General features: G+C 50.9%; 1 protein-coding gene across 29 annotated transcripts in view; it reads right to left on the bottom strand.

The window, feature by feature from the left end:
* RBFOX2 (RNA binding fox-1 homolog 2) overlaps positions 1 to 24,021 on the bottom strand; it is a 167,974-nt gene that overhangs the window by 63,447 nt on the left and 80,506 nt on the right. For 2 of the 29 annotated variants that reach the window (XM_040544909.1, XM_040544905.1), the window contains exon 1: positions 20,985 to 21,329. The exons of 23 other annotated variants lie outside the window; for them this stretch is intronic. In XM_040544909.1, coding sequence (XP_040400843.1) covers positions 20,985 to 21,011 — 27 coding nt within the window. In that variant the 5' untranslated portion in view covers positions 21,012 to 21,329. Of the gene's footprint in view, positions 1 to 16,860; positions 16,992 to 18,409; positions 18,482 to 20,984; positions 21,330 to 21,502; positions 21,638 to 24,021 lie in introns of those variants that run through there. 4 more of the 29 variants (XM_040544906.1, XM_040544907.1, XM_040544911.1 and 1 more) reach the window with 4 other exon arrangements.

The following is a 24,021-nucleotide window of genomic DNA, read 5'->3' as shown; positions in this document are numbered from 1 at the left end:
GAACGGGGACACAACTCCAAGAGGTGATGTGGCGTTAACTTAATTAACGAACAGCTAGGCAGACGAGCAGTAAGCAAGCACGCGTGGCGGCACCTCACAGAGGGGGGGAAGCCTCAATGAGAAGCAACGTGGCTCTGCAAGCGGGATTTAGGGTGAATTCTGTCAGCAGACAGCAGGTGGTGATCCAAGATCGCGGCACCGAGCGCGAGTACCACAACCACACACACAAAGGCCTCCTGCTTCCATAAAACTGTCAGCTAACAAAGGTCGGTTTATTTTGTGAGGGGCCGGTTTTGTTCTGCCTGCTAGAGAAACGGGAGTAAGAGGGATGTGAAAGGAGCCTCAGAGTAAGGCAACCGTCTAACCCTTCTGTAGCAGTATGTCAATATTTGCTTAGATAGCGAAGTGTAACTAAATAAAATTGTAATTCTGGTAAAACTGACCTGGCACAATTTCTATAGACAGCTTCGCGTGAAGTACCACAATTTTTGTGTTGCCCGGTAGCTTATGAAGAGCCATGAGCTTCAGAGAAAGGTGCAAGGAAACGTTACACCACAAACACGAACCTCTTCAAAGTACCTTTCACTGCTGGTAAACCCCAAAACATTGGGATAGACGTGAGCATATGCCTGCTCAGGGCACGGGGAGGGCCAGCCCGTTGTTGATGGGTAAGCCTTTGCCATGCCTGTGTTACTAAGGCTGGAAGTAGCTGCCTCCCGGCTAGCTGAAGGCAATTAAGGTGTTTGTGACGACTGGTGTGTTCCCGGCTACGGCTGTTTGCTCTCTGCGCCAGCCTAATCCCTTTCGTAAACAGCAAAAGTGTTCGTAGCTCAGATCTGCAGAGCCCAACGCGACAGCTCAACCTGCCCCGTGCTGCCCCACAGGAGGGATGGCTGCCCCACAGAAGGGATGGTTGTAAAGATGGGGAGGAGGGAACGGCACCGTCCCCCTCTGACCAGGTCACAGGGGCCCTTGAGGAGGCCAATGTGCCACATGGCTCCCGCCGAAGAGGCCATGCATGGGTCCTCGTGGAGCAGAGGAAGGGCCACCATACAACCCTGCTGTAGCAGACCGAGAGAGCAGTGACAGGGAACACATACTGCTTTTTCCCCTTCTCATCATGAATGCAAATTAAGCTTGCTGCAGCAGGCTCACCTTCCCAGCCCTCCCAAAACAGCCTCCTGGGGCTCCGTGGGTGCTAAGGCTCCAGCTGGAGCTGCCGCCCTCTTACATCCAGCTGCACACCCTGCCCCGACTCCATCCACCGTGCTGAGCTGTGTCAGCACGGCTGAGCTTCTTTTCCCAGAAAGAGAGGGGAAAAAAATAAGAAAGACTTTTTATTATCAGGTTAGTTTTGTTCCCAGTTAAGAGCGCTGAAACGGCTTGGCAGAGAGCGAGAGGAGAATGGGAGCCAGATGGGGGGGGGGGGGGGGGGGGGGGGGGGCGGGAGGAAAGGGCTGGGGCACCCGCAGTGGGATGAGCTGGGGTGAGCCGCAGCCTGCGGCACACGTTAACTCTCTCCCAGGCCATCCCAGATTTGCCCGCTGATGATAACGAATGTATCAGGGAGCAATGCTTTGTGAACGGGAATGGGTACAACGCAGCGTGAGGGATGCTGCAAGACCCAGCAGGAACATGAGTGTGATCCCTTCCAGAAAACCACGGGCAGGGCTGTCACACCAGGAGTAACCCCAACCTATAGCAGTGGCCCTCACGGCACGTGGAACCACTGCCTTGATTTTCTAAACTGTGCCTTGCTCTTTAGGGTCAGTTTGTGTTGAAGACAGACAAACACGCACCAAAGTGATGCACTGGATGGTGCAGTGATGTGGTTCCAGGTCCCCAGTCCTGCTGAAACTCAGCCACATGAACCCTTCAGGTATCTGGGAACATCATACAAGCACTTTACCCCAAAACATAGTAATAACACTTTCCACGTCATAGCCATCTCATTATTGACCAGCTTCTGAATGAGAAAAGCTTTAGAACTTAGAACTTCTATTCTAAATCAGTCCTTTAGCACCAGACCCCATAGGTACAAAGCCTATGGAAAGGAAGGTTAGGAATTAAAAGAATATACAAAGCTAAAAGGAAGGGAAAAGACATAAGGAAAGGAAAACAAAGACAAAAATGCAAAAATACACGTGGCCTACAAGGCCAACATGCCTTCCCAGCAAGTGTTATTGATTACAAGACCTAGGACAGCACAAGGTAACTTCTGAGTGCAGTTACTACGTCACCAGCTCCTGGCATTCTTCACCTCTGGACTGGGCTGGGTGCACGACCCCAACCTGACACCCACACCTGCAGCCTGCACTACAAAGACATTTCTGAGACTCCAGAGAGAGAGGCCAGCAAGTCTGTCTGTCTGGTGACCCAGACTGATAAAATCAACAATTTTTTTCCTTGATGTGGGTTGATCGTAAAAGCACCTTGAGGAGGATCACAAAAATAAGGGGGTTGGGATTTCACCTCCATGCCTGGAGCTTGCTTTTCATTAGATTTATGATGCAGTGGGGATTTTGACTCTACTACCACAGGCATAACAGCAATGCTTCCTGAACCCCCCCCCCCCCCCCAAAAGCAGTGCTCTACCTAGAGGTAGTTTTGCAAGAATTTGGAGTTTTATGCCAGATTCGTTAAGGGAAAGTTTAGAGGCACACTTTTTTCATTGTTACTTATACCGGATGTAATCATTTGAGGACACGCTTTTTCAATTGGCTTAGCTTAAGCCTAAATAAGCTACCCTTCCACCAAAATAGATGTCCAAGCACAGACCTGCACCTAGCTCACCATTTAAAGGCATGTTTTCTTCAACTTCCCGGTGCAACCTTGCACTAGATTATCTAATCTTGTCCTTCCTTCTCCTAGATATGTAAAGCAAGGGAAAAACAAGTTATCTTCCAATATGTGCACTATCACTCCAGGCCACCGAAAACTGTTGGGTAAAAGAAAACAGCTGTCTTTTTTAAAAAAAAAAAAAAAAAAACAGAAGTTCAAGCCCCTCTTTTGTAGGAAAGGAAGAAAGAAAATTATAGTCTTATCTTACCCTTATACACAGGAAGCACTCGCTCATCCCCACACTGTCATTATTTCCAGTACTGACCAACATTTGCTCCATCCCTACGTGCAGATGCGGGCTCTCGGCGCTGAACGTGCCTTCCTGTAATTAAGAAGCCCCTGGGCAACCTGCAGAGAGGCTCCCTGCTGGATACAGCCAAAGCCTGAGAGTAGCACAACATTAGCAAGGCCCAGAGCCACAGCCTGAAATGTACCTGCCCACTCTCAGATTTTAAGAACACGGATTTCCTCCGCCTGAAATCTACATTATTCCCCTTTCAAAAAAAAAAAAAAAAGCAGAAGTTAAATGTTACTGGCAATTAAGGCGTCCCAACAAATGCTTTCAATCAATTCACGCTCTCTGGGGTTGATTAGAAAGAGAATTGTGCTTCATAAGACTCCATCAAGGCTTCAACATCTGTTTCTATTCCGTATTAGGAATGAAACTACTTCTGAAAATTATTGGGGAGAAAGGGGGTTGGGAACAAAGGAAAAAGTCGCCAGGATGGGTGCTTCCTAAGCAAAAAAAGCCAACAGGAATGAAAGGCCAGGCTCAAATTTCTGTTCAAAACCAATCTTTAGCACCTACCCTGGCGGTGTTCTCAGCTCTGCAATACTCCACGTGAATATTTTCCACTTTGCATTCATAGTCAAATGTTCTTGGGAGAGAGATTTCCATAAGACAGCTAGCTTTTACCAGATTGGTATGAAAATAGAGCCTCAAAATACAGTGAATCTAGTCACACACTAATTCAACAGGCACCCGGAGTGGCAGAAGCATCCCCCATACAAGTGAGATTACTTCGCTGTTGGGTGAAGAGGGTTAAGTTTCTTCTTCTGGACCAGAATTCAAATGAATCACAGCTAAGACTCAGTGCACTGCAGATGTGTCACGTATGTTTAATCCAAGCTAACCACGATTAGCTTTTCGGCGGATTAGCAAACCGATCACACTCACAGTCGCACGAGTGCGGATTCCCATGCAGGGAGGCAGCAGGAACCAGAGGCCAGCAGCGGGGAAGGAGCACGGTGATGGCTTGTCTGGGAGCAGCCCGTGGCTGCATCAGATCAAGCGCACCCTCGTACCCGGGTGCTCACGTACACGACTGCAAGGCGGTGCAGAGGACCTGCCAGCACTGCTTTTCTGCCTGACTCAACCACTAACCTGCAGATCCCTGGTGCTGCTCAGTACGAGAAGAGCCGCACAACACAGGGAGGTAACAGGGAGGAAAACCCCCCCGGTCCCACGGTAGCTCTCTAGCGGGACGGCAGGGTATTGGCACAGCTACCGCCACCTCAGCCAGGTCTGCAGTCAGATTGCTCACTTCAGGCGGCTTTGTTTCAAGGAAGATGGCAGCTTTCCAGGCGACGCTGTATTTCTAAAAAAAAAAACAGCATCTGCCTCTTCAAACCCAGTCAGGTACCTGAGCTGGACCGAGAAGCGGTTCTTCATCCCTCATCCCTGCTCTGTGAATGGGCTGTCTCCTCGTACCTGCGAGCACATCACCAAGCCACACCGTGGGGCGGGTTATCCCCGCAGCCTCAGGAATTCATGCTTCTTTCCTGAGGGTTAAACCCTCCGGATGCTCATTCAGCCCCTTAGAAAGATTCAAATCTACTTTAGTCACAGGAATTTCTCAAAGCCCTTACTGCGTGACATACCTGTATGTGACAGACTCCTCCAGATCTCTCTCTATATCTGGTGCTCTCCTAGGAAGGATTTCGAAGATGACTTTTGGCATCTGGCTTCCCTGCACCCCTCTCCCCTGCTGCCAGCAGCATGAGCTGCACAGAGGTGCTGCTCTGAGCTGGCTTGGCTACTGGATGAAGGACAACTAGTGAGAAAAATAAAACCTCAAAGCCCAGACAGCTTCATTTATATTGTACTCACGGAGGCCCCTTTGATCCCCCTGATCTCCCCGGCCAGCAATAAGCCCTCCCTCCTGCCCGTACTGATTCCAGCACCTCACACAGAAAAGCAGCCCTGCCTCCGCTGCCAGCTGAGGAGGAGGGAGGGAGAAAACGCCAGGAAGGCGAGCACATCTGGAATCAATTGGGAAGGCTCTGAATGCCTCGGAAAGAACTGCAGAGCTGGCAGAAAGCAGAGCGAGGAGCTGTGCCTTCAGACGTGACTACGGAGCAAAGGTGGGGGACGAGATGGATGCAGCATACCGAAACACAGCATCAGAGCTCCTCCTAAGGTTCTCTTTTGTGCTGTTGGCTGTTTTTTTTTTCTGTTTTGTTTTTTAAATGCAGGCAGTTAAATCTCTCAGCCCTGTCACATCCTCACCGTGGGTACGGCCACAATGCAGCGCCGAACAGACGGGCTCAGATGCACGCAGCCTCAGCCAAGGCAAACGAGACTCATCTGTGACTCAAGTGCCAGGACTCGATAACAAAGCAACAATATTATAATCAAGCTGCTCTCGGGGTGCGGGGTGGAGGAAATCTGTGACTTGGCATATGCTCGAGAACAGAATTTTGACAGTTTAGAAACGTAGATTTCTTCCCACAATGACTTTCCATTCCAGTAATGCATTCTCCTATCTCGTTATTCATTTGTTCCAAGATGAGTTTTCCATTTTCAAGAAAGCCTTCGTTATGTATCCTGGAAAGCAGGGATGCTGGAAAGGAATAGAGGGCCACAGAGAAGCAACGCGCCTGGTAAAAAGCATGAATAAAATCATTTGGATATGTTACCAACAAGAAGAAAATGAGAGCAATATCACTTCAGCGTGTGGCCTTGGCCAGACGAAAAATAAGATACGCGCTTTCACATATGCATTTTAAAAAGGGAATTAACTCAAAAGAGAACAGGAAAGAGCCACAAAAGTGACCACAAGACTGGGGGGGGAAGACACAAAACATGGCTGTATACCGAAAAACTTGAAAACCCCAACCTATTTTGCTTATCATTAAAAAAATTAAGTGCCAACTCATTATTTTGTGAAAGTACATTAATGGTTAGGAAAAAGAACACTGGACACTAATAGTATTTAATCAAATGAGCAAAAGCATCAAGAAAACCAATAGCCAGGAGCTGAGTCTGATGAATTCAGCTCTGGTAAGAGACACCATTTTATTTTGTTTACTGATTTTCTAAATGACAGTCATTAAGTCAGCTACTGGGAAGGATTCGGTCCTTTCCATCTCTTCGTGCCTTTACGCTGCAAACATTACACAATTCAGAAGAGAGGTGTCAGGGTGAGATATAATGGCCTACAATGCCCATACCATGGACAATATTCTAGAAAGCTATGAGAAGCTGGTGGTAGTCAATGAACGTAAAGGAAAGCAGATTACACCAAGCAGTAGACGCATTTATAAGCGAAATGACCTAATCTTATTGAGAGAAACACGCTATTGAGGAGCATGGGTGCAGTTATGCGGACCAGCTAATGCGATAAACCACCAACCGGCCTCGGAAGAAGCGATTCTGCTTCCTCCCCTGGCTGTTGCGAGATCTCGTTATGCCACGGCCACAGCCAGAAAATTAATCCAAACGATACTCTTCTGTTCGGTCCCAAACTGAGCCGTCTCGCCTGCTATCTGCCCAAGCAGGGCGCCCAGGCTGCGGCATATGGCCAGGGCAGGCAGGCGAGGGCAGCCATTCTCCTCGCAGCAGCCCGCGGTCGCGCTAGATTAAGCGCAACGTGAAAGCGTACCTGAAAGCAACTTTAGCCCCGAACAAGAGGCTACGTGGACGTTTAACATATGCTATTGCCACAACCCTGCTTCGCTTGTGCCTAACTTTTAGAGCGTCCCCGCGTAAGCTAGCATAATAGTGGTTTACACACCGTGAATATCAGGTATCTCAGGAGAGGCTTCCCCCTTTGTTATTAAATCCTCTCACAGAGCCGCTTGCCCCCAGGCCTTTCAGCTAAGGTGTATTTACCGAATTCCTGCTGCAACCGGGAACCAGCACAGACTTCTCCCCTCCGCGGGCCACCTGCACCGCTCGCAGGTGGAGCCCGAGGTCAGCAGCGCGTCTGACGGCCGCTCGGGCAGCAAACCCTGGGCTGGGCGGCATCCGCGCGGGTGCTGAAGCCTCCAGCACCTCCCTCCAAGCGCCTGGAAGCAAGCTGCTCGCCTGCCTCGCCGTCACTGAACACGCGCCTCAGTTTAACGGCAGCCACGTAACAAATATTCTCATTGAACTCTTGCTGATGACTGGCAGTCAGACTTTTAAACTGCTCTGTTTTACCGGAGCGGAATCGATAAACCTGAAAAGCTAAATTGATAGAAGAGCAGCTGATTTCAGCACCTGCAGCCCCATCAGCGTGCTGCTACACGAGCTCCTGTGATATTCACCCCTCTGACCGTCACCTGGCACATCAGAAGGCGAGCAGGTCCGAGCACGTCCCTTCTCCCTCTGGGCCCCCCTACGGGCCCCGTTGTTCTCCTCTCACCTCCAGAAAGAGGAGAGAAGAAGCTATGCAGGACTTGAAGCCTTCCTGCCCGCCTCCCTCCTGCTCATCACTTTTTGGGCTCACGGCACCAGGCTAAACCAAGCCGCTTGCCCCAGGACGTGGGTCTGGAAAAAAGTGTTAGCATCTGGCAACCAAGAGTAGCACCCCGGCATACGAGTTGAGGAGAAAGCATGAGGCCCTGGCACGGAGAGGAAACACCGAGATGCACGCCTGGCTGCTCCTGTCAATCCCGCAGTGGGGGAATGCCCGATTATTTTTTTTTTCCACGTATATATATTTATCGTATTACTGAGAGGAAATGCCAAGGACTGCTGCAGCCCCTGTCCCTTGAGGCTCTGCTGCTGCCATCCGGCTGTGCTGCCTTTGCAGCGATGAATATTTAAAGAGGGCAATAAATATTTCAGCGCACAGTCATCCCGATGAGAACTCTATTAGAATAAGAGAGGAGACACAAACACGCAGGGCCACGGCCACTCCCTGCTCTGCCCCTCCTGCCCCGACCACCTCCCATCCCTCCAGCCCTCAACAGGCACCTGAGCACCTCAAATATTCATGAGCACAGCTCCAGTTACCATCCAAACAGGCAAAAACACTGCAAAAAGGTAAAAAGGTGCTCTACTTTCCAGTGAGGTGTGCTTTAGCCCTTCTGGGGCCGCTGGCTTTGGAGTGTAGTGATGAGGGGATGAGAATTTGCTTTAAGCCCCCGCAGAAATGAGGCCACTTAATAGCAAACCTTGAAAGAGCAACAAAACCAAAACCACCAAACCCAAAAGCTCACTGCCTGGTCGAGCAAGACGACGTGAAAGCCCATCTTTTTCCCCTGCAGCTCCTCTCCTTAATTTAAGCGGTACATTCACGCTGGTGCTTCTCCGTCACTAGCAGCTCTGCTTGGCTCTCCCTGGGATGCTAACAGATGCACAGAACTTTGCCATCATTGGCATGGAGAAAATTGGCTAGAAAACCGGTTTGGGACATAGCAGAAAATGCTTTCATTTAATCAGCTGTCATTTGCATGCCATTCATATTAAGGGAGGCTATTTTGACTACCACAGTGCTAAAAGCTTGGTTTTCTTTTTTTCCCCTTAATTGCACCTATAAAGGAACTTTTAAAAAAAACTTGAGGGAGGAACAAAAATTTTGCAGTGGATTTTGAAGGAAATCAAGCTCCCTTAAGGCACTTGTTCAAGATCATACTTACAAGGCCATAAAATCCACGGCCATGCTCAAAACTGGACTCTCGTGCCAGCCTCCACCACTTACCTCACCAGACTCAAAGGACATAAAACATTCACTGGTCACACAAGGCAGGGAAGCCTTCAGAAAACCCAGCTAAGCCTGCCCTGCACAGAGGGAAGCCAAGAACACTGGCACAGGCTGCCCAGAGAAGCCGTGGGTGCCCCATCCCTGGCGGTGTTCAAGGCCAGGCTGGATGGGGCCTTGGACAACGTGAGCTGGTGGAAGGTGTCCTGCCCATGGCAGGGGGTTGGAACCAGATGGTATTTAAGGTCCTTTCCAACCCAAACCATTCTGTGATTCTGTGAAGAAGACACCCTCACAAGGAGAAGCTAAAGGGTTCCCCTAAGTGAGAGAGGCGCTGGGCTGCCGCAGCTGACCTGCACCAAGCCCTCTCCTTTCCAGTGACAAGAAAAGAAGAACATCTCTGCCATCCCTGGTGCCCAGACGTTAAAAGATGATAGCAACTAAACCACCATCTTCCACGTCACGTGCTCAGGAAGATGCCTACAGATGGCACAAGGAGCAGAAACTCCTCAAATCTGGACTCTGGCCCAGGACAAGCTGGGCACCAGAGTTCAGCCCCATCAGCAGGGTATGTGCAAGGTTATGCGACTGCTCAGCGCCGTCTGTAGATGTGCAGTCTTGGGTTTAACTGCTGCATTCCCCTGCAGCCTCACTGCCACCCCTTTCAGGCCTTGGAAGGGGATGGTTGGGTCTTACCTACACAAAGAAAGGGCCTTGATAGATACCAGGAACAAGCTTCCTACTGCAAGCCGGAGCTCACGCTGTTTCACGTGGTTCTTTCCCCTTGACCAAGGCAGCACCCAACCACTGCACGGCCTGCTCGGGACAGCCAGGTTCGTATTATTCAGCGTCTCTCTCATCCCCCTGCTCTACAGCAGGAATTGGCTCCAAAGTGAAGTATTGAGCTGTCAAACGGCAAAACCTCTCTCTGGATAGTATTTCAAGGAAGAGGAGCTGCCTTACAAACGGTGAGATCAATCGCTCGCTGCCTCCCTCCGTCCCTCCTGGAAGACCAGCAGCAGCACCACCAAAAAGACACAGTTTATATTAAAAATATAAAATAGCAATCACAGCAGCCTAGTTCAGACAGCGACACCAATCCTGCTGCTCTGCAAGCAGCGAGTGCCGGGATTTTCCATCCCCGCTCCCAACCACCACAACTGTCCTTCACATCGCTGAAGCTAAAGAAGGATCCGCTCAGAAGTCAGACTCAGCCTGGCCCCAAAAAACCACCTTGTGCTTTTTCTATCCTATTAAGAGACCTCCTGCACAGCGCAAGCAAAATATACTGGAAGACAAGCAATTACCTCACCAAGTAATTTAGAGCAGGAGCCACCATTTTGCAGCAGACATCAAAATAATGAGTGCTCCTCTGCTGACAGTGCAGCTGCCGATTATTCCCATGATGGGCCCTATACCCACCAGCACACTAATGTGGAAAAAAAAAGGCATCTGATCCCAGGCAAGAAAAGGAAAGATAAAGTTCGTTAGAATACAAAAGGAAAAGTGTTAGGAAGGAAAACAACATTTAATCTCGTGGCTCCCGCAGACCTCTCATGACTCAGAAAATAAATGTAAACAGATGAAGAAGTTAATTTGGATCATATCAGCCCTAATGGCACGCAAATGGCAGAGCAGGCACCCTGGGGAGAGGGAGGGAGGGATTTGCCACAGATCGGGTTACTATCACTGACAGCTGACCTAAAACACCACAAGATTTCATCTGCCTCTGCCAGTTTTTCCAATTTTCAGAGGTGCAACCACCACCTTTAAGAGACGCGACGCGTGAAACGCATAACACTGACTGAGGACAGGGAGGAAGGAGATCCTGAAGCACAAGTGGTCAAGATGTCGATCCTCTTTGCTTTAGAAGCAGCACAATTAGCTGAAAGCAAGAAATACACTGGTTTGAATTGTTTCTTTGAAGATGGAGAAGTTTTGAGACAAAGCAACAAGGACATAAAGAACTTGGATTGCTTCTCGTTGGTCTGAAAGCACTGCACGCAATAGAGACGGGCAGTTGATCTGTCTCACGAGCGTGTTCCTTCAAAAAAAGACGTCTCTGCTTGCTGGATGGGCTCCACACAGTCATCCCCCAGATGCACCAGCACGGCCCACAGCCGTACTTCATCGCTGCCAAGCTTGAGAAACATCCTGCAGTTTCTTCAGCGCAAGCCCTCAGCGCTTGGTTTTAACTTTATCTCACCCGAGCTGCCCTGCTTTGCTGGAAGCGACAGGGTAGGCAATGCTGAGATCTTCCAGGGCTAGCCAGGCGCTCAACAGACCCACGGAAGATCCGCTGAACAGACCGTACCCGAATACGAGCCCAGGAGGCTCAGCACAGCTCTGCACGTCAATCTAACGCGGGTCTTTCCCCCCACCAACTTCTTTTTGCTGAGATTTACGCCAGAGAGCATCTCAGAAAAATTGTATGGCAACGCACCGAGCCTCACAGCTAACCTAGAGCCCTAGTAGGATTTTGAAAACACTACGGTCCTCTGCAAACGCTCTCCCCAATATGGTTTATCTCCCTTTATGCTCCCCCAAAATATTAAGAAATTCCTATTACTCGGCTCTAGCTGTTCCTCTTCCCTTCCGTGTGACATACCAACTAGCTCAGAGTTTCCTACCAACCCTCTGGCCTTCTGGATACTTCTGCTTTCAGCGGAGGACCGGCTGGGAGATGCATTACTGGCCGTGCGGTTCCACGCCAGGCGGGGAGGCTTCGGGCCGACAGAGAGGGAACGGGGCCGGCACGGACCTTCCCAGGCGAGCTGGAGCCCGCAGCCTCCGGCGCAGCTTTCTCCTTACCTCTGCACCACGCTCGCTGCAACTCCCGCGGCTCGTTGTCAGAACTAATTAAGAGCATTGCTAACAGCAAAAAAAAAAAAAAAAAAAGTCCTAAGAAATCACGTTTGAGCCGCAAGCCAAGAGGGACGGCAACGTCACCGCCTCTGCTACCTCCGCACAGAGGGGCTGATTTCAGGAGCCTTTCCATTTTGGCCGAAGTTGCCACCAGGCTGCCTGAAGCTACGAGTTCAGAACTAATGAAAAACACAGCTCAGGGACCCTTAATCTGATTTAACCTGCTTTATTTAGATTCGTCTCATTGAACAAGACAAAGCGCACCGAAGTCCCGCTTTCTGACGGAGCACCAAGATCTCAGCAGTAATTTTTTTCCTACCTTTCTGAGGTTCACGTTACCAGATAAACGCATTCTCACACCCCTCACAGTATTTTAACCAACAACAGCTTTGAAGACTTAAGAGACCCTCCCAAAAATTACCTCTTAGGATACGGGTTCACAGCTGGCTTCGGATGACCAAAGTTCTTTCTGCCACCAAGAGGGTCGGCCAGTCCCCCCAGTATCGTACCACAAGAGCAGCGATCTAGCTGAGAACTAACCCTACCACAACCGAACTACAAAGTCTGTTAGCTGAGCAGCCCAGGAGCAGCACCACCACATGGGAATGGGCTGCAGGGAGCATGGACAGCGCCACTTTCAGCAAAGTTTAATGTCAACTTGAGCTAATCCTGAAATTGCTTTTTTTTTTTCCTGAATTCCCGAAGATGGGACCCAACGCTGAACGCAGCACCAAGCACGCGTTACTCTTAAAACACCTCTTCATCACTTTTACCATACACTTGTTGTTCACAATCTCTTACCCAGGTCCCAGTGAAGGGCACCTGGAGCACAGAAGTCTCCCGAGGTCCCACCAGAGCCTCCAGTCACAGCCTTCATCGCTCCCAGTTCTCTCCACACCATGCCCTTTAACTCAGACGGGCTCCATCGTGCAGGTCTAAACTAAGCCAGCCCCACCACCAAAACACAATCCTCAAAACCAAACGTAAGAGGGATTCCTAGAAGTACTTTTCCTCCCTTTTGTGACGCTTTGAAACAGCTTCATCCTGCAACGAGGTCAGGGGCTGATCAGGGAATGGTTTAGCATACTAATATTGTAACCAAATTTAACAGTTCCTTCATGCACACAAAGGAAAGCAAGGACGAAGTTAAAGCAAACTAACGCGCGTTAAATATTTGAGCACAAAGCTAACACACCACAATGCCTTACAGTCCAACCAACAGTTAACAAATTGGCTAATTCACTAATTCCACCAAATTGCCCTGCTCTTTTCTCCTCTGCCTCCCGATTCAGGCTGGAAGGATCCTTTGCAGGATAACACAGATTTAAAACTCTGCCTATTGAAATTCTCAAGTCCTTTCCCCTGCTGCCCTATTTATCTAAATGACGTTTCACAAAGCTGGAAGGGACACAGGCTGGAAAACAAAAGCCTTTCTTACTCCTGCTCCCTAATATTCCAAAGCCCTTTGCATAATCGTTGAGTTTTGATAACCTTCCTTTCTGTGCCACACTGAACAGCAGCAAAAAATAAGAAAAGCTACAAAGAACAACAAATTAAATGAAGGGTTTCTCTATCCGTCGAGGGTACATGTGACAAAGGAGGACTAACACCATCCAAGAAATCAGACCTCCTCTCTGGGGCGTTTTTACATCTGTCTTTTTAAGGAATTTAAAGCAGATTTTGCTCTGAGGACTGGAGGGAGAAGGAAGCCTCCGCACAAGGGGCCTCGGTAAGACCCCAAGAGGTGAACGACGGTCTGTAGGCCGTATAGGTCAACCTCTGATTATCTAAATCTTGATTAATCAGAAGCGATTATGTGAAAGTCAAATATGCCCTCCGAGCCAGATAGCTCGGTGAGACCAGGACTTATAAAGCACGCAGAAACCCTGCACTCCCCAGGACCACAACTGCAGAGCCCATGAATTTTAAGCAGGATAACTGGGAGGACAGTTCAGAGGGTTTTAACCGTCCTCAAGCCTCCCACCCCGAGGGCAGTCTTCAGAGGCAGCTAGATGATTACCCTCGCAATTACTCGGACGTTTTTGGTGTCTCCTTGCACCCTCAGATTACAGGCTACTTAGAGTGCAATTCCACTTAGGTATTTAGAGCCTGACTGCTCGGGGAGAGAGTCTCCATTACAGGCAGGGCCAGTAGTGCCACCTATTATTAAGGCTGGCTGATACTTCCCACTGTAAGACCCTGTTTTCAGTCGTTTACCATCCTGAAAAAACATCCAAACTCTTTTATTCGTGCTATCTGCATTTTATTTGGCAGTTGGTAATTTTCGTTGCTGTTGTTAATTTCAGCCACATCAATCCAACCTGAGAAAGAAGTAGGGAGAATATTCTGTCTTATGATTGGGTGGGAAAAAAAAGAACAAGCTTACTTGAAAACCCTACTAGGGCTTCATATTTCGCAGAAAAATCTTCATTTCAGGGATCTGCACTGAGCAATAATACTGAAAAGCTACCAAAATCTGACCAATGTTATAACAAAACTATGGAAAACTGCATTTTATTAAGTAAATTTGCCAGCAAAGCTATATTTGATGGTCCAAAAAAGGCTAGAAACAATAAAAAATTCCTCTATGTAAAAACAGTCTCAAAAGGAAGAACAAATCTGTTCTTCTTGTTTATCATGGAAAGAACAAAGAGGGACAACGAGTCTTACATTAAGCATTAGGAAAGACTTAGTAATGCACAGAAAGCAAAGGACTTGGATGGTCAAGGCAGGCAGTGGCACCACGAGTGTTTTTAAGGCAGGTCACCCGAGACCTCCGCCAGAAATGGTTCAGACATAGCTGACTGTGCCAGGAAACAGAGACACTCTTGAGGACTGCTGGCAGTGCCACTCACGTCCCATTATCTGTGATTTCTTGTTCTAGTTCAGGGCTCATCCACAGCTTCACAGGAGACACAGGCCATGCCAGATCCACGTCTGGAGATAACAGCAGGAGGACGACACACGTCCTGTACTTTCAGCTATCCCCTTTGTAGGGATACAGTAACAGGGCACAGCAGTTACCCATCGCAAAGGCAGAAAGTAAAATAACCAAGAAACCAACCCGTAGGTGTAGTAGAGGGAAAGTAAATTGGGACAAGGAGCCTGAAAGCCAAGAGGACAAGGTTACTGGGGGAGAAAGGGATAAATCGGACAAGTTTGACTGCAATAGGAGCAGAAAAAGGCAGGTGGGAAAGTTAAAGCATACGACAAGGAGACTGCAGTGAAGAGGAAGAGGAGAGCAGAGGAAGAATAAGCAGACCTTACAGTCAGGTGAGAAAGAACTGAAGCTGTCAAGGCAAAGAAGTAGCATGCCAAACTAGGATGTCATGCTAATGCAAAGGAAAGGAGACAGGGACAACACAGACAAGGACTCGGATGGAACAAACTACTGACTGGACATCATGAGGAGGAGAAGATCCGTCTCACCTCAGCCATCCACGCTGGGTGGATGGGAGAGGTCAGGCGGGGACGGAAGAGAAGGGAAAGCGTGCCCATTAGCGTACACTCCCAAAACCTAAAACTGAACCTAACGTTGCAAAAAGTCACCACTCGTCTGCTGTCAGCAAATATATAAAACCAACTGGCAAACACAGATCGAGCTGGTCTGCACAGAAAACGACAGCTAATTACACACTCAGCGCGAGTGGCAGAGGTCTGTGGGATGCAGCGGGGATGGCCAGCCCTGCTACCGATACTTGCAGAGGTCATCGTGGTGCCACATGGACCGGAGTCGATGGGGATGGAAAGAGGGCTGTCTGGTTTTTCTTTCCTTTTTTTGTGGAAAAAAAAAAATAGCAGGCAATCGTGTGATTAAAGACTATCATAGAAATACAGAGAACAAGAAGAGGTTTCCTTCCCAACTTAAAACATGGAAGTGCCCCAGAACTGAAGTGCATTAGCATCTTGATACTCTCGGTTCAGTTCATGAATAACGTTGCTGAATTGTATCGATGGACAGTATTGCAAAGCCATATAAATAAATCAGTCGGATATTTCAAACAAATCACACCGTTGAACAGGCCCAGCATTTGTCCTGTTTTCTTTCCCATATGCAAAGCACACTTTTTTTTTTTTTTACTGTTATTTTTGAAAAAGCTTTCAATTGAGCATTAATTGCTCTAGCTTCTGTGAACCCTACAACAGCAGCCTACGCATCTCCAGCCTCTGCTGGTCACAGCACACCCACCTCGAGCAGCCCCACAAAAACCATCCTGCACAGCACGGGATCATACATGGCTCTGCCGGAGCAAACCAGAATTTGGTAGGAAAACTAACATTTCTCTACTCAGATTCCAGGGAACACGTCAAATAGGGAGAGTACCTGACTACATCCTTTCAAATCACATTTGAAACCATACTGAGGCAAATTGACCACTTCCTCGTGACTCCTCGGAGGGATACGCTTTAGTGAATCCTGGGATTTTGCAGCTAGGAGGCAAACGGGTCAAGCATTTTACCTGAATACAGCAAGAAGGTCAAAAAGACCTGACCCAGGTCTTAAAATAAATAATTAAATCCCCTCTCACCCCCACTCCCCTTTGCACTGGCGTTCATTTTATAGTAAAAGGCTGGTCAATACTAATTAAATGCAACGGAGCCATCATAACTGAGTAACTTGCAGGGAAAGACATTACTGGTATTAAGGGCTCCCCATCCTTCTCAACCTCCAGCTGACAGTATTTTTGGTAGCTCACTACAACCCTTTGCACTAGTCTGGATACTCCACAAATTAATAGCTCTTAAAATAGCAACGGAACGGTATTTTTACATTTACATGGCTTTTTCATCTGAGTATGACAGCGTGAATTCTGGCATCCTCATTTCTCGGTTCCCAGGTACCTGGGATTCGTTACCTAGTCACCTGCAGAAGAAAGGCACTGGGGAGCAGCGAGTTTATTTCTAGGACAGGGACTTAAGGAAATGGCACTGCTGTATCAGGTTCCCTTTTACATTGCCATCCTGCCTAGGCAACAGCAAACGCAGCTTCTGCCATCCCAAGGCCGCCCTGCAAGTTTGCTTCTACTCCAAGGCGTCCGAAAGTGCTCAGGAGAGGTGGTAAAGAGAAAAAAAAGCACATTTAAGAGGAAAAAAAAAAAAAAAAAAACCTCACTGGGCTCTGACAGGCCCCATTGATTTTTAAGCCCTTAAGAATAAGCCCTTCTCAACCAGCAGTTAAATCCCTGGGTATCATAACAGTTACAGACACAATCCGTAGGCCCACATCAAACAAACATGTCCTTACATCAGGGCAAGCGAGCTGCAGATCCATCCTTCAATCTCCGGGGGAGATTCTCCTGGAAAAGGGCCTGGCCAGGACTCCTCTCACACAAACCTCTGCTGCTGACATGGTGCCTGCAGCCCTAAAACGAAGTCCTACGACAAACAGCAGAAGGGAAGCAAGAACTAGGGGATACACACAGGCAGAAAGTCAAGTAACGCGTAAACGAGCACCACTTTCGGAGCGGCAAAGAAAGGAAAAAGAGCACGAGGCCGTGGATGGAGAAAAGAGCAATCCCCCTCAGACAGCTCATGCAAGTTTGCAGGGTGACACCAAACCACAGAGCAAACAGCAAGGACGCCTGGCCAAAAGGAAAGGGAGCTGCAATCCTCTAAGCAAGGGAAGGGGACGGGGAATAGTGATAGCTGCAGAGAGAATCCCTCAATGCACAAAAAAAAGCTTCTTTTTTTGGGGAGGGGATGGTAGGGGGAAGGTGGAGGAGATCCTGGAGCACCCAGGGGAGGGGAAGAGATCCTAAAGCAGACCTACGGGACGGGAGGAGGAGGCTGTCCTGGCACTCGGGCTCCCTTGCAGGCAGTTCAAACAAAGGAGGACGCTCTCGTACAGCAGGATGCGTTGTACATCTTTAGCTAGCACAAGGTAGCCGCTGTGACGGCGCTCCCCCTCTCCTGTCCCGCCAGGTCCCCAAATATACAGCCCCCTCCTGGTCCCACGGTGGGGGGCAGACAAAGATCCATAACTGTCACTGGGTATGAAGAAAGGGAAGGGAAGAGAATGAAGCAGAGGAAAGAAACGGAGACAGAGAGGCCTTTAACGAGTCAGACGCTGCTCTGATTTAAATACGATTTCCATTTAAGGAGCTCTGCGTGTTTTTTTTTTTTTTTTGTAATTTGTTTTTTGTTGTTTTATTTTTTTAAACCGCTGCCTGAGCGAGCGGCAACTTTGGGCTGCACACGGTCGTCTCCCAGCTGCACGCTGGCTCTGGCAGGGAAAGGGTTATGGAAGGGGGAAGGGGAAGGGAAGAAAACCTCTGGAAAAAATGAGGCTGCTCGCTGGTTCGTTTTAACAAGGACATAAATTAGTCTCAAAGCCACAAACGCCATCACCTCCCCGAGCCCTGGGCAGAGCGTAGCGAGGCAAACACGTGCCAAGATAAACGGTGCTGGCTGCAGCCTCCGGGGGTGCTGGGGGGCCGAGAGGGGGCATGCTGGCAGGCAGGGCGGCCAAGGCGCCTCGGACGGTGCCGCAAAATGGAGCCCGGTGAGCCCACGACCGCACAAAAGGGGACCTTCAGATGTTCCTGCCTACACCCACATCAAAAGGCAGCGAGCGAAGGCAGAGAAAGAGGGAAAGCGGGGTGCTGCAGCCTGAAAATAGCAGCTCTCCCTGCTCTGGCTTTCATTACCACCAGCAGCCCTTCCTCCTCCTCCTCCTCTTCCCGTCTTGGAAGAAGGCCCGCGAGCAGGCAGCAGCCCAGGTGAAAGGCTCCATCGGCGGCGGCAGGGAGGGGAGCAGACAATGGCGGGGTGATTCATTACAAAGGCATACGTACATCCACACACAGGCACACACACAGGCTCCAGCGCTGCCGCTGCTGCCGGCTGCCACATGGGCTGGCGGGACTCCTTAAGGAGGCAGCGGCTCCCTTCCCACTCTCCGAGATGCTCGACACCTTCCCCCTCTCCCAGCCCTGATGGGAAACAGATTCGGAGGAAAACGCCAGCAAGGCACTGGGCTGTCCAAGAAAGGGAGGGCTTTGTGCTCCACGCAAGCCAGCAACCTCCCCGTGCACCGCGCAGAGAAAAAAAAAAAAGCCTTTTACCGTATAATTCCCATCCACCCAAGACTTTCTCTTTTATCTGCAATTAGCACATGATGTACCGGGCCCCGTTTAACGCTCATTTTGCCTGATTTAGGATTAAGGGGGATCAGAGCAGGGTACTTTCTGTTAATGAATCTGAGCTATTGCTCTCATTAGCAATTTTGGTTTCCTATTTTAAAGCATGTTTCTCCCTTCCAGCACCTCCCGTCTCTCCCCATCGCTATTTCTAGTCTTCCTCCCATCTATTTTGTTTTACCAGCCCCCAGGTCTACACGGCAGCTAACCTCCCAGATTCCCAAAGAGAACGGGTGAGCTCGCTCCCTAAAATGCCACAGAACTCAGCCAAGGCATCCGAAGCTCGAAGCAAACAGAGCAAGATCCTGCTGACAGCATCTCGCTCCGTTTGGTTCAGCGATGCTGAATCCGTTCAGCAGCAACTACCAGCTGAAGATACCAGCAACGTTTACTTCTCATAAATGAAACGGAGCCCCCGAGAAGCGGGTCTGCAGGCGCTGAGCAAGGCCACGGCGCTGCCTCCAGCAGCACTGCAGAGTGCCGCGGCCGGGGGCACGGTCCTGGACGTGCCTCTCTCCCCAGAGACCCACACGCTCCCCCTGCGAGAAGCAGCGCTGAGGCGGAGCTCACCATCACCGTCTTCCTCATCTCCCACCGCGGGGGCATCAGCCACTCACCCCGAGACCCCCCGGCCGAGGGCAACCTGAGCTCTCCTCCCCTACTGCTCTATACGCAGCTTCTTCAACATCAGCACGTAAATACACAGCGCAAACCCCAAAAACCTATCCTGGGCAGCACGCGCTTTTACGACAGTAATAATTCAAGGTCAACCAACACTAATAACGCGTGCTCCTACGAGGGTATCCCCAACCTTTACGCGAGTTTGTGCCCTCCTGTGTTTCACCCAGCGCCCCTGCAGCTGGGCACCCCGTCCTTCCCGGCTCTACACAGCCCCAAAGCAGCTCAGGCTTTGGGGTGCTGGGTCCTGGGCACGCATCAGCTACGCGCCCCCGTGCGCCGAGGGCTCGGGCTCCCTTCTGCACCGCACAGGCACGGATTATGCGCAGAGCGGCCGTGGCAGGGAGCTTCCAGCATACAAAGCTGCGTGGAGAAACTCCGAAACGTGCACGCGCCAAGCCGCAGCTCGGGGGCATACACCTCCATCTAACCGGGCGCATCCCGAGCGAGGCAGCACTAGACAAATGGACCCCGCCTGCAAAGCCACGGCTTTTCAGCATCACTCACGGAACTAAATATAGGTATTGAGCGCCTCGGGAGGTTTCTGTAGAGCTCTTCTGTCTCAAAACAGAAAGCCTTGGTCCGGGTGAAAACGAATCGGTAATGGAAGGGACTAAATAGCAGGAGCAGAAGGTGGGGCTTGGGAGCAGGGGAAGATACCTCGCAGTGGACAGAGACCTATTTTTCAGCCACTGACAATCAATGCGGGATGAGAGACGGCAAGGGTCAAAGCGGGTGTCACTTCTCGCAGCAGATTCATGGGGAGCCAGGCAGTAGTGGCAGCATGGCCCCCGGCAGCGGGACATGCAGCACCTCAGCGCGGGCAGGCGAACGGGGGCTCGGCGAGGGATAAGGGAAGCCAAGGCTCGTGTGTGTGTGCATCCATTTGAAAAATGATGCAAAGCTCCGCAGAAGGGGAAAGGAGGGGGGTGGGGGGGAAGAGCTTGTAAAACCCAGATTTGAAGAAAAGTTCCTTCCGAGAGCCCTTCCCTCCACCCGCCTCGGGAATATCCCCCGAAGGCTCCCAGCTCCGCAAGGCACTGCAGGGCATTATATAATGCCCCACTCCCAAGGCTTCCAGCTCGGCGATGCCGCTTTCCCTCCTCCTCCCTTGCAGATGCCAAACCCAGAAAAACCCCACCGAAGAAAAAAAAAAAAAAAAAAAAAAAAAAAAAAAAACCGTGTAGAGACCTTAATAAAGCCACCACTGCCCGACCTCCACCGGGCTAACCTCCCCGACACCGGGGGCGAACACCATTCCCCCCCCCCCCCCCCCACCTCCTCCGGGTCCGCCGGCCCCGCCGGGCGGCCGCTTACCTTTGTGCGGGGCCGGGGCCGGGCAGCCCAGCAGGGGAAGGGGCCGCCCGCTGCCCTCCTCTCCCTAGAGGGCACTGCGAGGCCGCCCCGAGCCCCGACCCTTCCCTCCCCGGCTCCTCCCGGCCCAGGTGAGCGGCGCCGAGCCGGGGGGAGGCTGCGGGGCGGCCCCGGCTCGGCTCGGCTCGGTTCCCCCCCCAAGCCCCGGAGCTCCCCCGCCCAGACAAAGCAGCCTTACCTGAGTTACCATTTTCTTTTTCTCCATAAACCAAAATGGGGGAAAGCCCGGCCGCGGGGAGGGGGGTGAAAAAAAAAAAATTAAAAAAAATAAAGAAAAATAAAATAGCGAAGATTTAAAAAAAAAAAAAAAAGAAAAAAAAAAAGAAAAAACCCCCGCGGCTCCGAGGAGGCGGGTGCCTGCGCTGCGCTGCCTCGCCGGCGCGGTGCCCCCCGAGCCCTTAATTTTTTTTTTTTTTTAATTATTTATTTTTTTTTTTCCTCCCTTTCTTCTCCCGTGTTCCTCCCTTTCTTCCCCCTTCCTCCCGCCGCCGCCGCCGCCCCCCCCGGCTCGGCCAGATGGCTGCGGGAAGCGCCGCCCCGCCCGGCCGCGGTAATTAATGCGAGCCGGGACCGCCTCCCCCGGCCCGCCCCGCCCGGCTCGGCCGAGACCACCACCCCCCGGCTCCCCTTCAACCTCCCAAAAAACAGCGGTGCCCCCCACCCCCTTCCGCCCCCCCCCCCCCCCCCCGCACCCACCATTCCGCGGCCGCCCGGGGCCGGGGCTCCCCCGCGCCGGAGCCCCGTGAGGGAGCGGCGCGGCGGGGAGCTGCGGGCCGGCCTCCTCCTGCCACAAAGGGGAGCGGGCTGCACGGTCCATTCGCTGACCCGGAAGCACTAGCAGCGCCAGGAGCTGCGGCTCTTTCATAACAGAGAGCGCAAAGAGCCGGGAGCCTTCCCCGCTTGCTGGGTTTTTTTCCCCAAAAAGCAAATAGGGGGGGCAGCACCTGAGCGGCGCTGGTTCCGCCGGGGAGCTCGTAAAATGGCCGGCCGCACCGCTGAGCCGCTTGGCAGAGGGGGACGAGGGGTGCGCGTTTACCCGGCATCGCACCCGCGAAGCCCGCTTAGGGCTGTGGTGATGCTGCAGGGCCCTGACACGAGGATGAAGCCAGCGAAGGCCAGCTGCCCCTCCGACACCTCTTCTTGGTGCCTGGGGCTCCAGAGACCCACCAGGCTTCTGTGGCAGAAGAGCCAAGTTACACCGCAGCAACACCTCTCATCCACATGCAATCTCCTTTGCACCCGTATCCCCGGCTATAATTTACACTAAAAAGATACCGTATTATACCAGGCAGCCTGTGCTGGCCCCCACTGCTCCCCAATTTCACTGCAAACTGAGCTCTGCCTCCCGCCCTCCCGTCTCTACCAATTCAGCCGGAGGGCAGCAGGAGCACACATCACAGCCCTCCTCTTTGCTCCTCCAGTATGAAAAGCCCAAGATGCCAGCAAGCCATGATGTTCCAACGGAGCAGAGCCCACGTTTTCCCAAGTTACTGCGTCCTCTCCACTAACTTGCTTCTTATGACACTACACAGGTCTGCCAGCGGTATTGCACAACCAGGGAAAGAATTGGAATTATTTTTTTCCCCTATTACAAACCTGCGATTCTGGAGCACAATTCTGGGTCAAGTGTGAGTTCCATTTCAAAGCGGCAGAAAACACGGTGACCTCCTTATACCTTTGCCACGGCAAAGCACCAGGCTGTAGCTACGTGCATCTCATTCACCAGACCTCTGCAAATCACTCAGCGTAATTCAGCTTAAGTTAATGGAGATTAACTGTTGCATTCACCCAGGCTCTACGGCATAAGTTGGCAATTTCTTGTCCCTGATCAAAGGACATAGCGCAGACCTTTAGGGCTGAGAAACGGCCGGCCACATTCATCCCACCACTGCTCACCCAGTGTTATTTTCTAACCCGCTCTGGCCTTCACCTCAGGAACCTCTAGAAATACTGGCCACCAAGGAGCCCTCTAAGGAGAGAGAGGAAGGTGTAAGTACCTACCCATCTGCACCACCCTGCTGCTACAACTGCTTTGCTTGTGTGCCAGAAGAGTGGGAATTCCCATCGGTATGATCTCCTGCTGGTCTCCCTCTTTCATCTGCATGTAGAGTGGAAGTATCTCCTCCCTCTTGCTTGGAATTCACCCACCTTTGCTCCTGCTTAGCCAAAGAAACCCCCCAGTTTCTAACGGATGTGCTCAGGCAACAAGAAACACGGGTCTGCAGGAGCTCCGATTGCCCTGAACACATCTGACATGAACACCCGATACAGAGATTCAAAAGCTTCAAGAATACCATGGAGAACAAGATCAGACTTGATAGTACACCTCGTCTTGGGCTCCACTGGAGCCAACAAAGCAACACCTGATGATGTACAAGACCTATAAAATTAACCAGCTGATCTGCACGACTCACCTTTCCCCCCAAGGACTGGGGGAATTGTCCAACAGTCAAGTGAAATAAGCTTGGTGGGCCTCCACCTAGTGTCACCTGTGTGCCAGTCACGGAACCGCTGCACAATTTACCATCATGGCTTGCCACCCTCCACCCAGGAGAGCCAAAGCCTCAAACTGCAGAGCAGACTGCTGAACGCGACAGGGACGCACAAGCAGAGCCGAGCACGGGAAGCCTGAAGAACACACAGCTCAGAGCCATGAGATCATCGCTTCCTACTTACTGCGTTTGTTCAAAAAGCGACATATTCAGAACAGATCTAGATGCCAGGACTTAGGAGTTGCCATGATTTTTTGTGCATCACAGGCACATATGCAGTGAAACTTCCTTCCCGTACTGTGGAAGCAGCACTAGGAAATAACCCGGGGCAAATTAACCTCGTCTGCCTCCGCAGAGCTCATCATCCTTACCAAGCCAGGTAAGGCTTATTGCTCACACCTGAGGACTTCGGCACCTCCGCTACATTCTCTTCTGTGCTCACCCGGACACACACGATGGCGTTTGTTAGTTCCTGTCATTCGTATCCTACTGGAAAACAAGCTGGAGAAGGCTCTTCAAGCAGCAGGTGATGGGGCAAGGCCGCTGAAATCACACTGGTGAAAGCACAAACGAAAAACTAACCTGTAGTTGGACTAAGTGGTCTACACTTCCAAATGCTTCGGTTAGTTCAACGCTCATAAGGCTGGTAGAAATGAAGAGAGAAGAGAAAGCCACAAACACTCCGCTTTAAGCAAGTTTCAGGACTTTTGCTTTTTCTTTCGC

This window comes from Cygnus olor, chromosome 1, assembly GCF_009769625.2.
Source record: "Cygnus olor isolate bCygOlo1 chromosome 1, bCygOlo1.pri.v2, whole genome shotgun sequence".
Classification (NCBI taxonomy): Eukaryota; Metazoa; Chordata; class Aves; order Anseriformes; family Anatidae; genus Cygnus; species Cygnus olor.
Note: the sequence above shows the minus strand (reverse complement) of the source record. Positions and strands in the feature narration are given on the sequence as shown.